Source organism: Bufo bufo, chromosome 3, assembly GCF_905171765.1.
Source record: "Bufo bufo chromosome 3, aBufBuf1.1, whole genome shotgun sequence".
Taxonomy (NCBI): Eukaryota; Metazoa; Chordata; class Amphibia; order Anura; family Bufonidae; genus Bufo; species Bufo bufo.
This window is the reverse complement of record NC_053391.1, coordinates 257,588,213-257,603,944: the sequence shown is the minus strand read 5'-3', so window position 1 is coordinate 257,603,944 and position 15,732 is coordinate 257,588,213. Positions and strand designations below refer to the sequence as shown.

The 15,732-nt window shown below is 45.0% G+C and overlaps 1 protein-coding gene across 1 annotated transcript; it reads right to left on the bottom strand.

Moving 5' to 3' along the window:
- Positions 1-4,430: 4,430 nt before the first annotated feature.
- Positions 4,431-15,696, bottom strand: BYSL (bystin like). The gene is made up of 7 exons (XM_040424113.1): positions 15,311-15,696; positions 13,298-13,460; positions 11,555-11,693; positions 11,238-11,371; positions 10,972-11,132; positions 7,906-8,008; positions 4,431-6,195 (listed from the first exon to the last, which is right to left on the bottom strand). Exons 1-7 carry the CDS (start codon positions 15,567-15,569, stop codon positions 5,847-5,849), a joined length of 1,308 nt encoding a protein of 435 aa, XP_040280047.1. The 5' UTR covers positions 15,570-15,696; the 3' UTR covers positions 4,431-5,846.
- Between the last annotated feature and the right edge of the window lie 36 nt (positions 15,697-15,732).

Genomic DNA, 15,732 nt, shown 5'->3' with positions numbered 1-15,732 from the left:
GACATAACTTTCCACAGAAGCATTAGTTCAGCGGTCCCCAACCACCGGGCCGCGGCCCAGGACCGGGCCCTGGAAGATTGTTTGCCGGGCCGCGGCAGTACAGAGGAGGGGATACGCCAGGACAGGGGCGGGCAGGGGGGGAGGGCCCGCGACCCCGCAAGTGCTTTTTTTCAGTGCGGCGGCCGGGCCCTTCTTATATTTTGAGTGCGCCTGCACTGCGCTTCATAACCTGTTATAATCCCACGAGACCCGTGACCTCCTGCGGCGGGTCTCGCGTCGCGGGATCACTGCTGGAATGACACGGCGGTGCGCTGCAGGCAGAGCCACGGGATTGCGCACTGAACTGAAGCCGGCCACAGCATGCAAGTACGGGGGGCAGATGATGATCAGTGGCACTAATGTTTGAATTCAGAAAGTTGTGAGCCCGCACCGGCCATATGAGGGCAGGGCAGGGACAGCAATTAATGAGGGGCAAAAACTGAAATATATAGAGAGTGGGGGCAAAATGAAATATAGGTAGAGAGGGGGCCTCTGACAAAACATTGGCAATTATAACTGGGTTATTATTGCCAAAGTTTTGTCAGTGGCCCCTCTCTACCTATATTTCATTTAGCCCCCATTCTCTATATATTTCCTTTTCATTTTGCCCCCTCATTATTTGCTGCCCCTGCCCTAATATCAGATCACATTATAATAACCGGCACTAATGTCTGAATTCAGAAAGGGTTGGCCAACGCCGGCCATATGAGGGCAGGGGCAGCAAATAATGAGGGGGCAAAATGAAAATGAAATATATACAGAGAGGGGCAAAAAATGAAATATATAGGAGTGGGGGCAAAATGAAATATAGTGAGAAAGGGGGCGACTGACAAAACTTTGGCAATAATAACCACGTCGGCCACATGAGGGGCACGGTGGTGCTCATGGTTATTATTGCCACAGGGGGGCCCAAATTCAAAGGTTGCCCTGGGGCCCATAGAATTCTAGTTACGCCACTGCACCAGACGCATGCGCATATCACACGCAGCGTGCGGCTGTACAGCGGGTTGGAAGGAGAGTGTTCCTTCCTTCCAACTGTGATGCTGGCCAGCCACTGCCACCAATATGAAAGCTGAAAAGGGCTAGTGAGGGAGGGATTGGTTAGGTCTCATTGCCCCACCAATGGAAATGAACATGAAGGGGGGGGGGGGGGGGGGGGGTTGTCGGCATCCAGATAGTATCTGAGGGAGTGAGTGGGAGAATGACCTGCAGTTCCTTTTCTATCTATTTTAACATGAACCTTGTGTTTTGTTATGCGCGTGAATCAGTCAGCGCCGACCAGCACACACTAAGCCCCACCCACTCCCTAAGCCCCGCCCAAGACCTCCCCCCCCCCCCCCCAGTCCCTGGGAAAATTGTCTGACATGAAACTGGTCCTTGGTGCAAAAAAGGTTGGGGACCACTGCTTTAGGGAACCTAAATCCTCAAACGGGAGGGACGATTTTTTACTAGCCTTTGCTACAGGGCCATCAACCCGAGGTACATCTTGCCAGGCCAACACCTCCTGATCACTAAATGGGTATTTTATTTTAACTGATCTAGGAATAAAGAATTCTTTATCAGGTTTGTTCCATTCTCTTTTTATCAATTCTTTAACGCAGTTCTGTATAGAGAACACTCTCGCCTTCCTTGGTCTTAGGCTTTCAAACCATTGAATCCTGTCTTGAGCTGGATTATTTTCAAATTCATGTAAGTATTATCCCTGTGTGCATTGTAAACCGTGAAAAATTATCTTTATAAACACCTATCAATCAACTGTCCTTTATGCCCAAGGGACGTTCTTTGCGCCGCATTTGTGCTCAGCCGTGCCGCAACTGCCGGATCCTTAGACACGCCCATCTCATTAGAATTCACTTCGCTGGGCGGTATTTTCCTGTCCCCGACATTCTGAGATCCTGCGCATGTGCCCGGCACCCTCACTCGCCGGGATCACATCGCGCCTGCGTCCCCTATTGAGGCTGATGACTGTAACTTCGTATTGGGCATGCACGGGATCTCCGAATGTCGGGGACAGGAAAATACCGCCCAGCGAAGTGAATTCTAATGAGATGGGCGTGTCTAAGGATCCGGCAGTTTGCGCGCGGCTGGGCACAAATGCGGCGCAAAGAACGCCCCTTGGGCATAAAGGACAGTTGATTGACAGGTGATTATAAAGATAATTTTTCACAGTTTACAATGCGCACAGGGATAATACTTATATGAATTGGAAACTTATCACAAGACCTAGGAGGGCATATAAAGATCTAATTATGCTCAGAAGGCCTGACAGTGTCCCTTTAAACAATGGTTTCCCAGCAAGATCTTCAGAGGAAGAATCAAAATCCTCTATTAACCCTTCTTCCTCCGAATCTGACTTGGTAAAGTCCGACTCTACCATATGAATTTTTTTCTGCTTAGTGGAGCGAGGTAGAGATTTCTTAAGCTGTTCTACAGAGGAACGAACGTTCTGTATGTTCTGGAAGAGAGATGGTGAGTCTTCCGCTACCATTCTGTCCAAACATGATTAAAGGGGTATTCCCATCACAGACAATAGGGGCATATCGCTAAGATACCTCTGAGACCCGCACCTACGAGAGCGGAGGGAGAGGGGGGTGGAGGGAAGAGTTGTGGCCCGGATTTCCCAGGGTCGTCCACCACCAAGCGCTGCTCCCATAGAAGTGAATGGGAGCGCACCACACACGCACGGCCCCTGCTCCCATTCATTTTTATGGGGCAGACGGAAATAGCCAAGCCAGTGCTTGGCTATTTTCGGCAGCCCCATAGAAATGAATGGAGGGCGGCTGCGCAGTGCGCCCTCCGTTCATTTCCCCGCTCCGTTCTCATTTGACCCGGACCTATTAGACAATGGGGGCATATCCTAGCGATGGGAATACCCCTTTAACAGACTTTGGGGTAAGATGGACTTCTTTTTGCAAATCCCAAACTCTCTGCCTTTTGTCTTTCCTTGGGGGCTCCGTAACCTGTATTAACACATAGCCCACAGTAAACCGTATGGAATTAAAAACAATCTCCTCACCAGGAGATGGTGGAGTACAACCCCACACAGGAGAAACATGCCAGATTCAGAATGCTGCTTCTGCCACTCCGTGCGCTGTGGTCCATCCCCTTCTTCCTGCATAATTTCCAGCAAACACAAAAGGGGTTCTTTGGAAATGGTTTGGTCACTATACAGTAACCTGCCACACTGCTGCTGCTCCCTTCTATATAGGCCGGCGTCTCCATTTGAAGGGGGCGCACTACCCGCAATGTTTCCGGCTCCTCTCCCCTTTTCCTGTACCAGTGTGTATTTTTTCCGTCGCAGTGCGACACCATGGACTTAGAGAATGGGTAAATTCAGACTCCAGCACTCACTTTTTTTCGAAGTATCAAGTTCTCCATTTTATTCAATAGTTGCACACGGACAGTACAGGGCTCAAGATCTCTCTTAGTACAGGCTGTTTGACGCGTTTCGAAAAGTCCTATTCGTAACAGTGGAGTGCATTTGGCGCTTTCAGGTTTAAATAGGAACTCAAGTGTGTTTGATTGGCGCTATAGTTACTCCCACCTGTGACTATGCACTGGGTGGAGAAAAGAAATAGCATGGGGCGGTCAAAGTTACTCCCCTTTGCACAACACTTGTTTCCAATGGTTATCACCTGGAGCGACAAAATCATTCCAATCAAATGTCTGACACCATGGACTATCATTATAAAAATTGTCATGCGACACATATTGCAATGTAGTTGTGCCCTATGTGTTGCACGACTTATTGTCGCACGACATGTCGTAGTGTAGCCCTAGCCGTACCCCACCCTGGTACAGAAGTGTCATTGTTGGTTCAAGTGGTCTCTGCGTGCTGAACCAGCTGCATAATACTATCAATAGGCACAAGGAGTTCTCGGGTAATCAGCTCCTCTCACTCTTTCTTACCTGTCATGACTGTGAACTGGCTGGGTTCTTCATGTAGAGCACGCAAGCCGCCACCCCCCCCCCCCCCCCCCCCCTTCTGGCCTGCAGAGATGACCGCTTACTCCCTCTGCAGAAACACAGTGACGTCAACCACACGCAGGACTATGCGATGATGCCATCCACATGCAGAAGGACGTACAGGTACGGCTCACAGCCAACCAGACCTGCCGAAAAAGATCCCAGTGTGTCCAGGAGACCAGAGTGGGGTAGGAAAAGAAAACCGATGCCCAGACTTATATTAGTGGCTCCTAGTGGTGTATTCCACTGCACAGGATAACCCTCCTAATACTTTTCTGACCGGGGGCCCGCAGTTCTAGCTTCCAGCAGCTCTGATGGCTCCTGTCTCCTTAGACTTAGCAATTGGGCATAGAGAGGGAGGTCCCTCTTTTAAAGCAGTTCTGGTTCTGTTTTCTGTCCTGAAGTGAAGGAAGCGGTCTCTCCAGGGGTTCTATTATAGGCGAAGGGGAAAGAACAGGGTTACTTCTGTGGGCAGTTGGGCAACGGTGGGAGAGAAGAGAGAATTTCCTGATGGATTTTATCAACTTTATCTCTGAATATATGAATGGGCAGGTCTTCAACACAGAGGTCATTTATGGACATATGTATTTTAGGTCTACATAGGGAGTGAAAAGTATTAGTCGTTTTAGGTTATTGGAGGTGAGAAGTGAAGGGAAGTAGGCTTGTTTGGCGAGGTGAAGGGAAGAGTTATAAGCTTCAGGCCTAAGTTTATAATGGAGAAAATCTGCTGGTATATGTGATTTTTTTCCCCCATAAACATTCAGCACGCCGCTGAAGAAAATATTTTTCAGGCATGTGTAAAGGTTGCCAAGGCTTGTGTCAGGACGGTCGGAATGTAATGGGAGCTGCTTCATTCAGGGTGAATTTGAGGGTAGGGTTGTAATAATTGACATCCAGATTACAGAAGATGGAAGAGATTGAGGCCTGTGATAACTGTAGCATGTTCATAAGTTGCTGTGAATTAATGACTTGTCAGTTTCTGTATGTGTAAAAAGGAGTGTGTCATGACAAGCCTTGATAGTAGAGGAAAGAAGCTTGTGGCCAGAAAGTGAGAAGCACGAGTTAATAAAGTCATAGACTGAGCAGAGGAGGAAGACGACCAGATCAAGCAAATTGCATCATTGTGTGTGGCAGAGCACTATGTACTACAGTGCTGTGCTCGGAAAGCTGCCGGGAGCTGGCTGTGCTTCCCAGAGCATAGCAGCTCCCTGAAACAGATGATCAGCAGGAACCCCGCTGATCTATCTTGAGGATAGATCATCATTATCATTTACTGGATAACCCCTTTAAACTGGTGTCTAAAAGCAGCTTTGTCCTAATTCCGAGCCGAGCGTGCATGTGTAGGCAGAGATCGTGAGTTATATGGTATATGGCCAGAATAATACACATGGGGTGGAAATACAAGTTGCTTCCTTCATAAAATTGAAAAATAAATTTATAACTGCACATTAATAAAAATATATTTCTTGGGATTAATGCACCAAAACAAAACATGCTCTAGGCCAAGATGTAGATTTTAAATACAGAAATGTTGTATTTCGACAGATGTGCTAAACTGGGGCATGGCCAAATATCAGATACCCTTTAAATTGTCCATTTAATGAATCTGTGAGAAAATAGTGGCACACAATTGTATATGTTGTAAAATGAGTCCATATGAGTTCCTATACTCAGCCTGTTCTGGTTCTTCAAGGAACAAGCACCGTTTCCAGATGCCAGTTTCATATTAAGTGTCTACAGCTATTCAAGCACTGCAGTTAAACTTTTCCCTACAACGTAAATATAACCAGAGAAACTCATAATCAAACCGTACATCTTAGTCATTAGTATTACTCTATCGATTAGTCCATGCCCATAGGTGCGACACACTCAGTATCTCTAGATTTAGAATTAACCAACTCTCTACGAATTTCATTAGCTATCTGTGGATGATTGTGGATTCGTAACAGTTCCAGTAAGGCCTCTTTCTGCTCTGAGGACAGATCTTCTTTATATCGCTGGCAAAGTGTAAGAAGACTTTGATGCCAAAGTACCGGGAGTTCTCTACGATCTGTGCGGAACACCAAGAAGTGGAAGACAAGAGCATCAAGAACCCGGAAAGGAAGAGCGTACTTCTTGTCTATCAGAAGCCGAAGGAAGATACTGTTTGCTCCATTGTATGTCATTTCTGCAATCTTCAGCATGGCAGCACTATACGAAGTAAAAGAAGGAGTTAGCATATGCACTGGAAAATAACTTCTAAGGTCTTATCTACAGAGGGCAGAAATGTCAGTGCATAAATTAACCTGCCATGCACATTTTGAAATAGACAGCATGTCTATTCTTTCAGCCAACTGCACTGAGTGAATTAAGGGGCAAATCGGCATGCAACATGGGAGCCTGTTGCAAACACAGTAAAATTAATGCTGAAAGTTTGAATCAAGTACATTCACTTGAGTTCTGTGCTGGAGTGAGATGAGCCTAAGAGAAGCAGACCTCTTAATAAATTAGGCCCATTTCTGTCTTCCCATCTGCCAGAAAGTCAAATCTACACCTGTTATAGTGTACACTTGAGCTATAATTTCTACAGTAAAATTAATAGAATATGTACAGTAAACAGGCCTGCTCTGACAGGATCGCACAGCATTATAATGATTTATAATGCTGTGTGACCCAAAGAGTCTTGAAATCTAATGTATTACACTGACAGCATTATGTCAGTGTAATTCAGTAGATTCCAGGACTCTCATTCTGCTAAGGAAGACTCTCCTAAAGCCCATTCACAAATGCTGAAAAAGAGGAAGGCTACTGAGACTCTATACTCTGGAGTGATGAGACCAAGATAAATGTTTTTTGAACTGATGGCTTCAAAACTGTATGGTGTCGCAAAGGTAAATACAAAAAAATGCATGGTGCCTACAGTGAAGCGTGGCAACAGTGTCCTTATGTGGAGCTGCATGAGTGCTGGTGGTATAATGAATTCACAGATGTACTGCTCTATGTTAAAAGAGAAGTTGCTACTATCAGTCTGTGCACTTGGTTGTTGTGCACTTTTCCAATATAACACTGTTCCAAAACACACATCTAAGGCCACTGCTGCATTTCTGAAGAAGAACAGGGTGAACGTGATTCAGTGGCCAAGTAGGTCTCCTAATCTGACCCCAATCAAGCACCTAGGGGGAATTCTGAAGAGACAAGTTGAGCATCACTCTCCATCCAGCCTCCAGGCTCTAAAAGAGGTCGTTCTTGCAGAATGTAAAAAGATAGATGTTGCAATATGTCGCCAACATGTTCCATTGGAGTTCATACAAAATACTAGATGTAGTAGTTTTTGCGTAAAAGTACAGCTTTTGAAATAAGTTATATTATTAACTTTAATGTCATGTTATGGGTTAAACAAATGTTCTATGAAACTAAGTCTTGTCAAATTTTGTGAAATTGCTAGTGTTTGGTGAGATATTAAAAGAGGGTGTACTCATTTATACTGAGCACTAACAAATATTTTTTACTACTTTGGAACAATAAATCTCATTAAAAAGGAGTGAGGCTAGGGTTACACGGCGAGTGTCGCACAACTACATTGCGATATTTTTTGTAATGATAGTCAATGGTGTTGAACTGCAACATGCTGCGACTGTGACACCATTGACTATTATAAAAATTGTCGCACAACTTTTCTACGACCGTGTAGCCCTAACCTAATGGTAAAATCCAGTTGTCGAGTCACAAATTTCCAGGAGAATTAACAAAGGAACAGCCCACCACACTTCTAAGAAAAGGTGCTCATGCTTCTATGAAGAACGCAAGTATGTTAATGGGACCATAGTCAGATACCTGACAAAAATTAATCTGTCACTGGAGTGAAAAAAATAAATAAAAAAAATACTACTAGAAAGCTCTACTAAGAAAATCATACTGTACCTTGAGTGCAGAACTGGAATAGAGCATTTAGTCAGGATACTTCCAATGATCACAGCTTCTCTCAAGGTACAACTTCCAGACTCACAAAGAGGTATGAGGATTCCTAGATGGAAATTTGCAGATTACCAATTGCTTGTGAAGTGACCAGTGTAATAACGTATACAATCATACAACTGTGACTTTTCATTCCTCCATGTCCAGAGCATAGTCAACCTCAAAGCACCCATTCAGCTAAGACTTATTCTTCTAAGCGTATTGGTAGCAGTAGCTTTGTCACTTCTAGTTTAGGCTTTTGTCCTTGCTGAAATGGAAATCTGCTTTCCATGCACTGACTTGCTGGTGACCTTGTGCTCATACTAAACAGCCAATCTGAAAATGCAGATCTGCCAAAGACACAGGAGGTAACTTTCTGACTACCTCAAAGCTCCCAAAAAACACTGACAGACTTATCAAAATACTGATGGCCGTTTTCTGGTAAACATGGTGTCTGTACCAAACGCCTTGACCCTCTTTTTCCTGAAACATACAAATAGGTCATAAAAAGTGGGTGTGCGAGTATGGAAGATTTCCAACAAATGTTTGTCAGAAAGCACTGCTGACTTTTGTACATTATAGCTGGGAGTTACTCCTTTCTTATGGCCCTTGCACACGACCGTATGCCCTCTGAGACATACGGTCCGTGAGCGGGCCATATGTCCCGAAGGAGCAATGATCGTGCACACGGGCGTACAGAGCATCATAGATTACAATGATGCTGTGCACGTTGGGCCGCCCGCGGGGCTATTGTCCCGCACTCATAAGATCATATGAGTGAGGGACAATAGCACTGCGGGCGGTCCAACGTGCACAGCATCATTGTAATCTATGCTGCTGTGTGCTCCCATGCGCACGATCAATGCTGATTCGGGACATGTGGCCCGCTCACAGACCGTATGTCTCGGAGGGCATACGGTTGTGTGCAATGGCCCTTAGCTGGACACCCTATATATTCTACTCTTGGAGACATCACATTATCATTACTTTGACTGTTTTACTAGGACGTACGACAAGAACAGCAAAAAGTCTCAAACCTTTACCCCCCCCACCCTGACTGTCCCTCACTTCTTGGTGGCTCCTCTCAGATGCCTTTTATTTGCACCATCAGTTTTTTCTCTTTAAGTATCAGCAGGAATCAATATGGAAAACTTGCTATCATGACTCGGAACATATTCGTATTTCTGCTTATTTCATGTTGATATTCCTATACCTATTTGTGTCTATCTCGTGCGTGAGATATAATGCTGTAATAAGTTATGTTACTTTTTGTCAAGAAAAAGAGAATCTTCAAGAAAAAGAAAGCACTGTGGGGTCCGAGTAGGCACTGTCTGTACTGATAAATCTCTTCCAATGTAGCTGGACATATGCTATAATAAATGAAACCACTCCTGAACTCAACTGTTCTATGGAGCACTTGCTGGATGGAAAGGGACCTCCATCAGGTGTTCATATGTTTGGCCTAAATGGGACGCCTTCTATAGTTCTTCCAGGTGACCCTCCCCTAGACCAATGTACCCTCATAGTCTAGGTAATCTCACCTCATTCTGATGTGGCAAGCAGTGGTTACTGTTTGTTGTTTGCAGCTTTTTCTTTTTGACTGTTTGATACAAGTTAATTGCGACATGAACAGCCAATTTATAATATAGGTTACAACTCTGACTGGAACATCCTCTACTGTTTCTATTGGCTGATTGTCTGTATAATGTACATGGTTTGAAACCGTTCAATAAAAATGTATGTCATAATTTTTTTTTTTAAAAAGTCAACAGTGCCTTTGAAGTAATAAAACTAAAATAGTGATGTACTATCTGGAATACCAATGTGACTGCTGCACTGTTATTTACAGGTCAGTGCTATCACCAATGTAAATATTCTTTCCACAAACATTTAAAGGGGTTCTGCACTTTCATTTAACTGATGATCTATCCTCTGGATAGATCATCAGCTTCTGATCGGCGGGGTTCCGACGCCCGAGACCCCCTCCGATCAGCTGTTTGTGAAGGCAGCGGCGCTCCAACAGGGCCGCGGCCTTCTCACTGTTTACCGCAGGCCGAGTGATGTCACGACTAGTATCAACTGGTGGGCGGGGCTAAGCTCTGTTCACTTGAATAGAGCTTAGCCGCGCCCACTCTAGTTGATACTAGTCGTGACGTCAGTGGGCCGGCGGTAAACAGCGAGAAGGCCGCGGCCCTGCTCGAGTGCCGCTGCCTTCTCAAACAGCTGATCGGCGGGGTTCCCGGGTGTCGGACCCCAGCCGATCAGAAGCTGATGATCTATCCAGAGGATAGATCAGTTAAATGAAAGTGCAGAACCCCTTTAACGCATATGTACATGACTGCGTCCGTGGCAGACCACACACCATGGATCCACGTGCTTCCAGACCTGTAAAGCAAGATATAGGACAGGTCTTATGTTTGGCCTCAACATGCGGATCGCCGACCTATTGAAGTCACGGCATGCACATGGTCGGTATCAGTATTTTGTGGATCCAAAGTTTGTGGAATGGACACGGTCAAGTGCATGTGGCCTAACAGTGACTTAGCTCCTCAAACTAAAAAGGTAAAATTGTCCCTTTGTCACTACTATATTAACAAAAAGACTGATTGTTACCAGTTCCACAAGCCAATTCAGTTCTATAATGATTTCTCTTTTCGCAAAAATGGCCACTATATAAATAAACTTCCAAAATCGCAATTTTGGAATTATTTTTGGGTGCAAATAATTTTTGATACACTGGGATAAGTTCAAAAAATAATATTTAATCCTTATTTTATATCTGCTTTAAGCCTCATGCACATGACCGTTGCTCAGCTGTTCCGTGCATAGGGGAATGCAATTTTCAGTTCCCAATGCAGGGGCAACATCCGTGCGGATTCCGCAGACCCATTCAACTAGAATGGGTCTGTGATCCGTCCGCACAGTGGGCCGGTGGCTGCATATTGGGGGCACGGCCGAGCAACAGCTGTATGCATGAGGCCTTATACAGTTGGAGCTATATTTTGCAACATCTCTACTGCATGCCAAACTTACCTTTAAACCAAGCTCCAGGTTTGAACAATGCCTTTTTAAGAGCCATATAAAGGTGGAAGTTGAGTCTTTTGTATTCTGCAATGTCATCGCGCACTCGTGGAAGCAGAACCAAGTTGTAAAAACGCTGTGCCATACGTTCAGTTAAATTTGAAGAAAAGATTCTGGTAGGCGAAATAATGATAAAAACAGAAAAGTTAGAATGACCCTTCATAACTGAGGCGGGTATAGTGAATTCTAAGCAAAGCATACAGTGTATTTCAGCATACCGAGTAGCTTGGTACATGGCTGCAGCAGTCCAAGATTCAGGTTCAGTAATGTACAGGATTTGCTCCCAGTTTGCCAAAGCCGGCACAATCTTGAAGGCTTTTGGTAGCTTACCACTACGGTATGTGGATAACACCTATTAGGGGGAAAATAAGAGTTTATACTATATCCCCTTAGAGTACAAAAAAAAATAATTAAATCAGAAGCTGATCAGATATTCAGATGCAGTTTGAAGTCTACATTACAGTTATTCAATCCCCTAGAAGCAAAAACTGGCAAAATGGAGATAATAAATAGTAGCCAGGAACTAATTGTATACCTCTTTTACTCCCTTGTATACTTCTAGCACTCGGGGGTCAAGTTGTGGCATTGGCCTTCCGGAAACCTCTGACATCACTGACTCTACTTCTGTTTGCTTCTCTGTGATCTTTTCCATGATTATATCAGCAAGCGTTCGCCTAAAATAAAGAAAATCTATCTAATGAGACTTATTTACACTTTGATCAGTTCTGCACTAAAGCCGGTGTTCATACAATAAGTAGGTCACAAGTCGTTTCCCAGTTTTACACTTGTAAACCTATGTAGACCTATGGTTTCTTAAAAAATATCATTAAATCTTAAAAGATAATCTCTAAGCATAACAAAGTCTATTAAGGCCCTCATATCATACACAGTGTTTTGTCGGTCAAAGCCACTGTTCTCTACTGTGTTTTGGGGGGCTTCGGACTCTCCTACAACGGATTATGTTCGGGGAGACGGATCAGGCGAGGTGAATATTTTCGACCGATCCTTTTGTTCTCACTGAAGATGTCTGGCAGCGGCTTTCTCCTCTTTCCACACTGAATACATAAACGCGTTCGCCGAGCGTGTATGTATAAAGGGAAGCTGGGAGAAATAGGCTGCGCCTAGCCGTGTATCTGTTCTGCCTGAAGTGCATTTTTCAACCCCTTCAGGAGTAAAATGCTCCAAATTTTTTTTTGGCGGGACAGGATAAATTTGGCATATCATCTGGAAATGTGTGCGCCAGAAAAGGCAATTGACGCCAGCTATGAGCTGAAGTAGAAATGTGCTTTGATTACGGCGATTTCTGGTGTAAATTAGAAAACCTGTCAGGCTGTGAAGACCTGCCCCATCTTGCTAAACCAGCGCACACTATTTAAAAAATAAAAAAGCACTGCCAGTGGCATAAAAACCTAGTCCCAAAATGTTTGTGCAAAAATATGCAACTTTTTGACACCAGAAAACTGATCCAAAGGTCATGCTAAAATCCGTACATAATGGTTGACTCTACGCTGACTCACCGAGTGTGAGCACCTCACACCCCATAAAGCTTCTCTCCAGTCCCAGCTCCTTTTTAAACAAGGCTTTCTCTGAAACTCGGGAGCGGTTTACAGTGAAACGTGGCTCTCTGTAAAGAGGGAGGCTGTCAGAATTTCATGCTACCTGTGGTTTGGGTAGCAATGAAGCCACTGACAGGTTCCCTTTTAACTGCTGCGCCATTTCTCACCATTACTCAGGGTCTCATGGTTTACAAGTCAATGTCACAATGTGATAGCCAAAGAGCTGCTACAAGGAAACAATGCTGTGTTGTCCAAAAAGATTTAGAGATGTTTAACGGGTTAAGCTTTAGTGATTGCGATACGACTGAATGAAGGGGACCTTCTGGCTGAAAACACAAAAAGTTACATAAACTGGCGACTGGACCTTACATGGAGTCCTCAGTTTTTTTTTTTTTACTGATCCCAATAACATACCCCTCTTCTGCCATCCAAGATGGCAACATAGCTTTTCAGCCCATTGCCCCGGTGATGTGAAATTTTTCTTTTGAACTGGAGGGTCACTTTAAGGAACAAGAAGACGAGTCACAGGCAAAAATGGCTTCTAAGCGGTGCCCAGAGATGTGGGTACAGAGGGCACAGAAAGAGCTTAGAGTGACTGAACATGACATGGAACACGTACAAGCTGCTATACAAGTCAGTACGGAGATGTGCAAAAACTAAATTATTCTTTCCACTGCAAATTAACCAATTTGTCTTGTAATATAAGAAGATGAATTGCTTACCTTAGGGGTGGATTTTTGTTCATGAACATTTCGATGGCTCTCTCATCCTCAGGATTCACCTCCACGTCCTCGTTGTAGCTCCCAGCATCCATTGAAGAAGCCTTCTCCAGGGTAGGCCACTCCTCATCCTCAGAATCGGAATCAAGGTTTTTGTTCTTGTAATCTATGCAAACAAAATAATGAATCTGGAATTATTTGCAATTTTCTCAATAATAAACACATTAAAATATTTCACTAATTAATATTAGTAATTAGACAGAAATTTTCTTTCAGTTCCAGAAGTGAACGCGCAGTTATGTCTCCATCTGGTGGAGCAATTATTAAGTATTGCTTCTTGTGCTCACTAATTTAATAAGCACAGCCAAGGTGAAACAGGGGGATGCGGGGTCCCCCCTAATATGCACCCTGATCCCTCACCACCTGCATTGTTCTGGTGACATTGTGCTGACACCCACTAAATACTGGGAAATTCTATTCCATTTAGGCAAGTCACTCCTCTGAATGATGCTTCAGTCTGATTAAGACCTCATGCACACGACCGTTTGTTTTTTTTCGGTCCGCAAAAACGGGTTCCGTAGTTCAGTGATCCGTGTCCGTTTTTTCTTCCGTGGGTCTTCCTTGATTTTTGGAGGATCCACGGACATGAAGGAAAAAGTCGTTTTGGTGTCCGCCTGGCCGTGCGTAGCCGAACGGATCCGTCCTGACTTACAATGCAAGTCAAGAGTCCCTATTATACCATCGGATATGGGAATGCCTCTATGTTAAAATATACCATCGGATTTGAGTTATATCGTGAAAACTCAGATCCGACAGTATATTCTAACACAGAGGCGTTCCCACAGTGATGGGGACGCTTCAAGTTAGAATATACTAAGAACTGTGTACATGACTGCCCCCTGCTGCCTGGCAGCACCCAATCTCTTACAGGGGGCTGTGATCCGCACAATTAACCCCTCAGGTCCGTTACCACAGACCATAACACAATTCTATAACTGAATTGTTATTCAGTTATAGAATTGCGTTATGGTCCGTGGTAACAGAATCCATAACGCAATTCACCTTTTACCAGTAAACGATTCGCAAACGAATTTCATAATACTAAACACAGCCAATATACAATGTACGGCGCTGTGCTTGGTAAGCAAAGAAAAGGCTGTGGCGCTAGTGCAAGTGCAGCTACCTTCTCAATTGGCAGGGGTCCAGGTGATAAGATACTGATGACCTATCCAGACTGAGGATAGGTCATCAGTATAAAAGTTTCGGAAAACCCCTTTAAGATATCTTGCATTACTGTGTGTATGGGGAAACATGTTAATCAGTGGCTGGAGGGAACATACTGAATACATCGGACTCCTCCCTCCACACCGGACTCTTCTTTAGGGCTCATTCACACGATTGATTCAGGTCAGCATCCGAGTAGCATTTTTTGCGTCTCGTGTGCAGACCCCATTCACTTCAACGGGCCCGCAAAAGATGCGGACAGCACTCTGTGTGCTGTCCGCATCCGTTGCTCCGATACGTGGCCTCGCAAAAATTATGAGGCATGTCCTATTCTTGTCCGTTTTGCAGACAGAATAGGCATTTCTATAATGGGCCTCCTGTTCCGTTCCGCAAATTGCAGAAGGCACACGGGCGGCATCCGTGTTTTGCGAATCCGCAATTTGCAGACCGAAAAACACGGCACGGTCGTGTGAACAAGCCCTTAGACATGTGAAGGTTGACTGTAGAAAAACTACTGCATGATAAAGAGAGCGCCTGTTCTCAGGATGAAACCAGACAGATCTCCACATCTGGAATAAGGAAGGGGTACTGGCGGTATCACGTGCCGCTGCTCCGATTCACCCAGTCAGGCTCTATCCACTGGTCACAGCAGTGCACCCAGAGGCCAGGTAAACAGGCAGCTAGTACCTGATCTGGAGGGTTCCTGAAACCAGTGAATTAGGACACGACATCCTCCCGCTCACATAGAAGTAACTCCATTACCCCTCCTGGTGGTCTGATGACTGCCATTACCTAACACCGTCGTCTTCGGCTTGGGGGCCAGACTGCCAGCTCCGTGCTCAGCCTCCAGTTCTTCCTGCTGAATCCGGGCCTGCTCCAGGATCCTCCGAGACAACTTCTCATCCACATAATCATCATCTTGCGGCTCATCAGGCCCTTGTCCCCGCCGCTTTACCCTGGTGGTGGGCCTGACTGATCCGTCCTGCAGGATCTGTTCCGTCAGCGCCACATGACGAGCAGTCGCGTTCCGTGAACTCCGCTGTTTCGGCATTTTCACACTCACACACGTGTAGGGAGGCAGCAGCTACTGCGCATGCTCTATGTCAGCAACTACTGTCGCACTATCCATCTAGTCACACTTACAAACCCCTTCCGACACGATAGAGTAGAAGGAACGTATGACGGCCATTTTGTTGTAGCCGATATGACTAGGT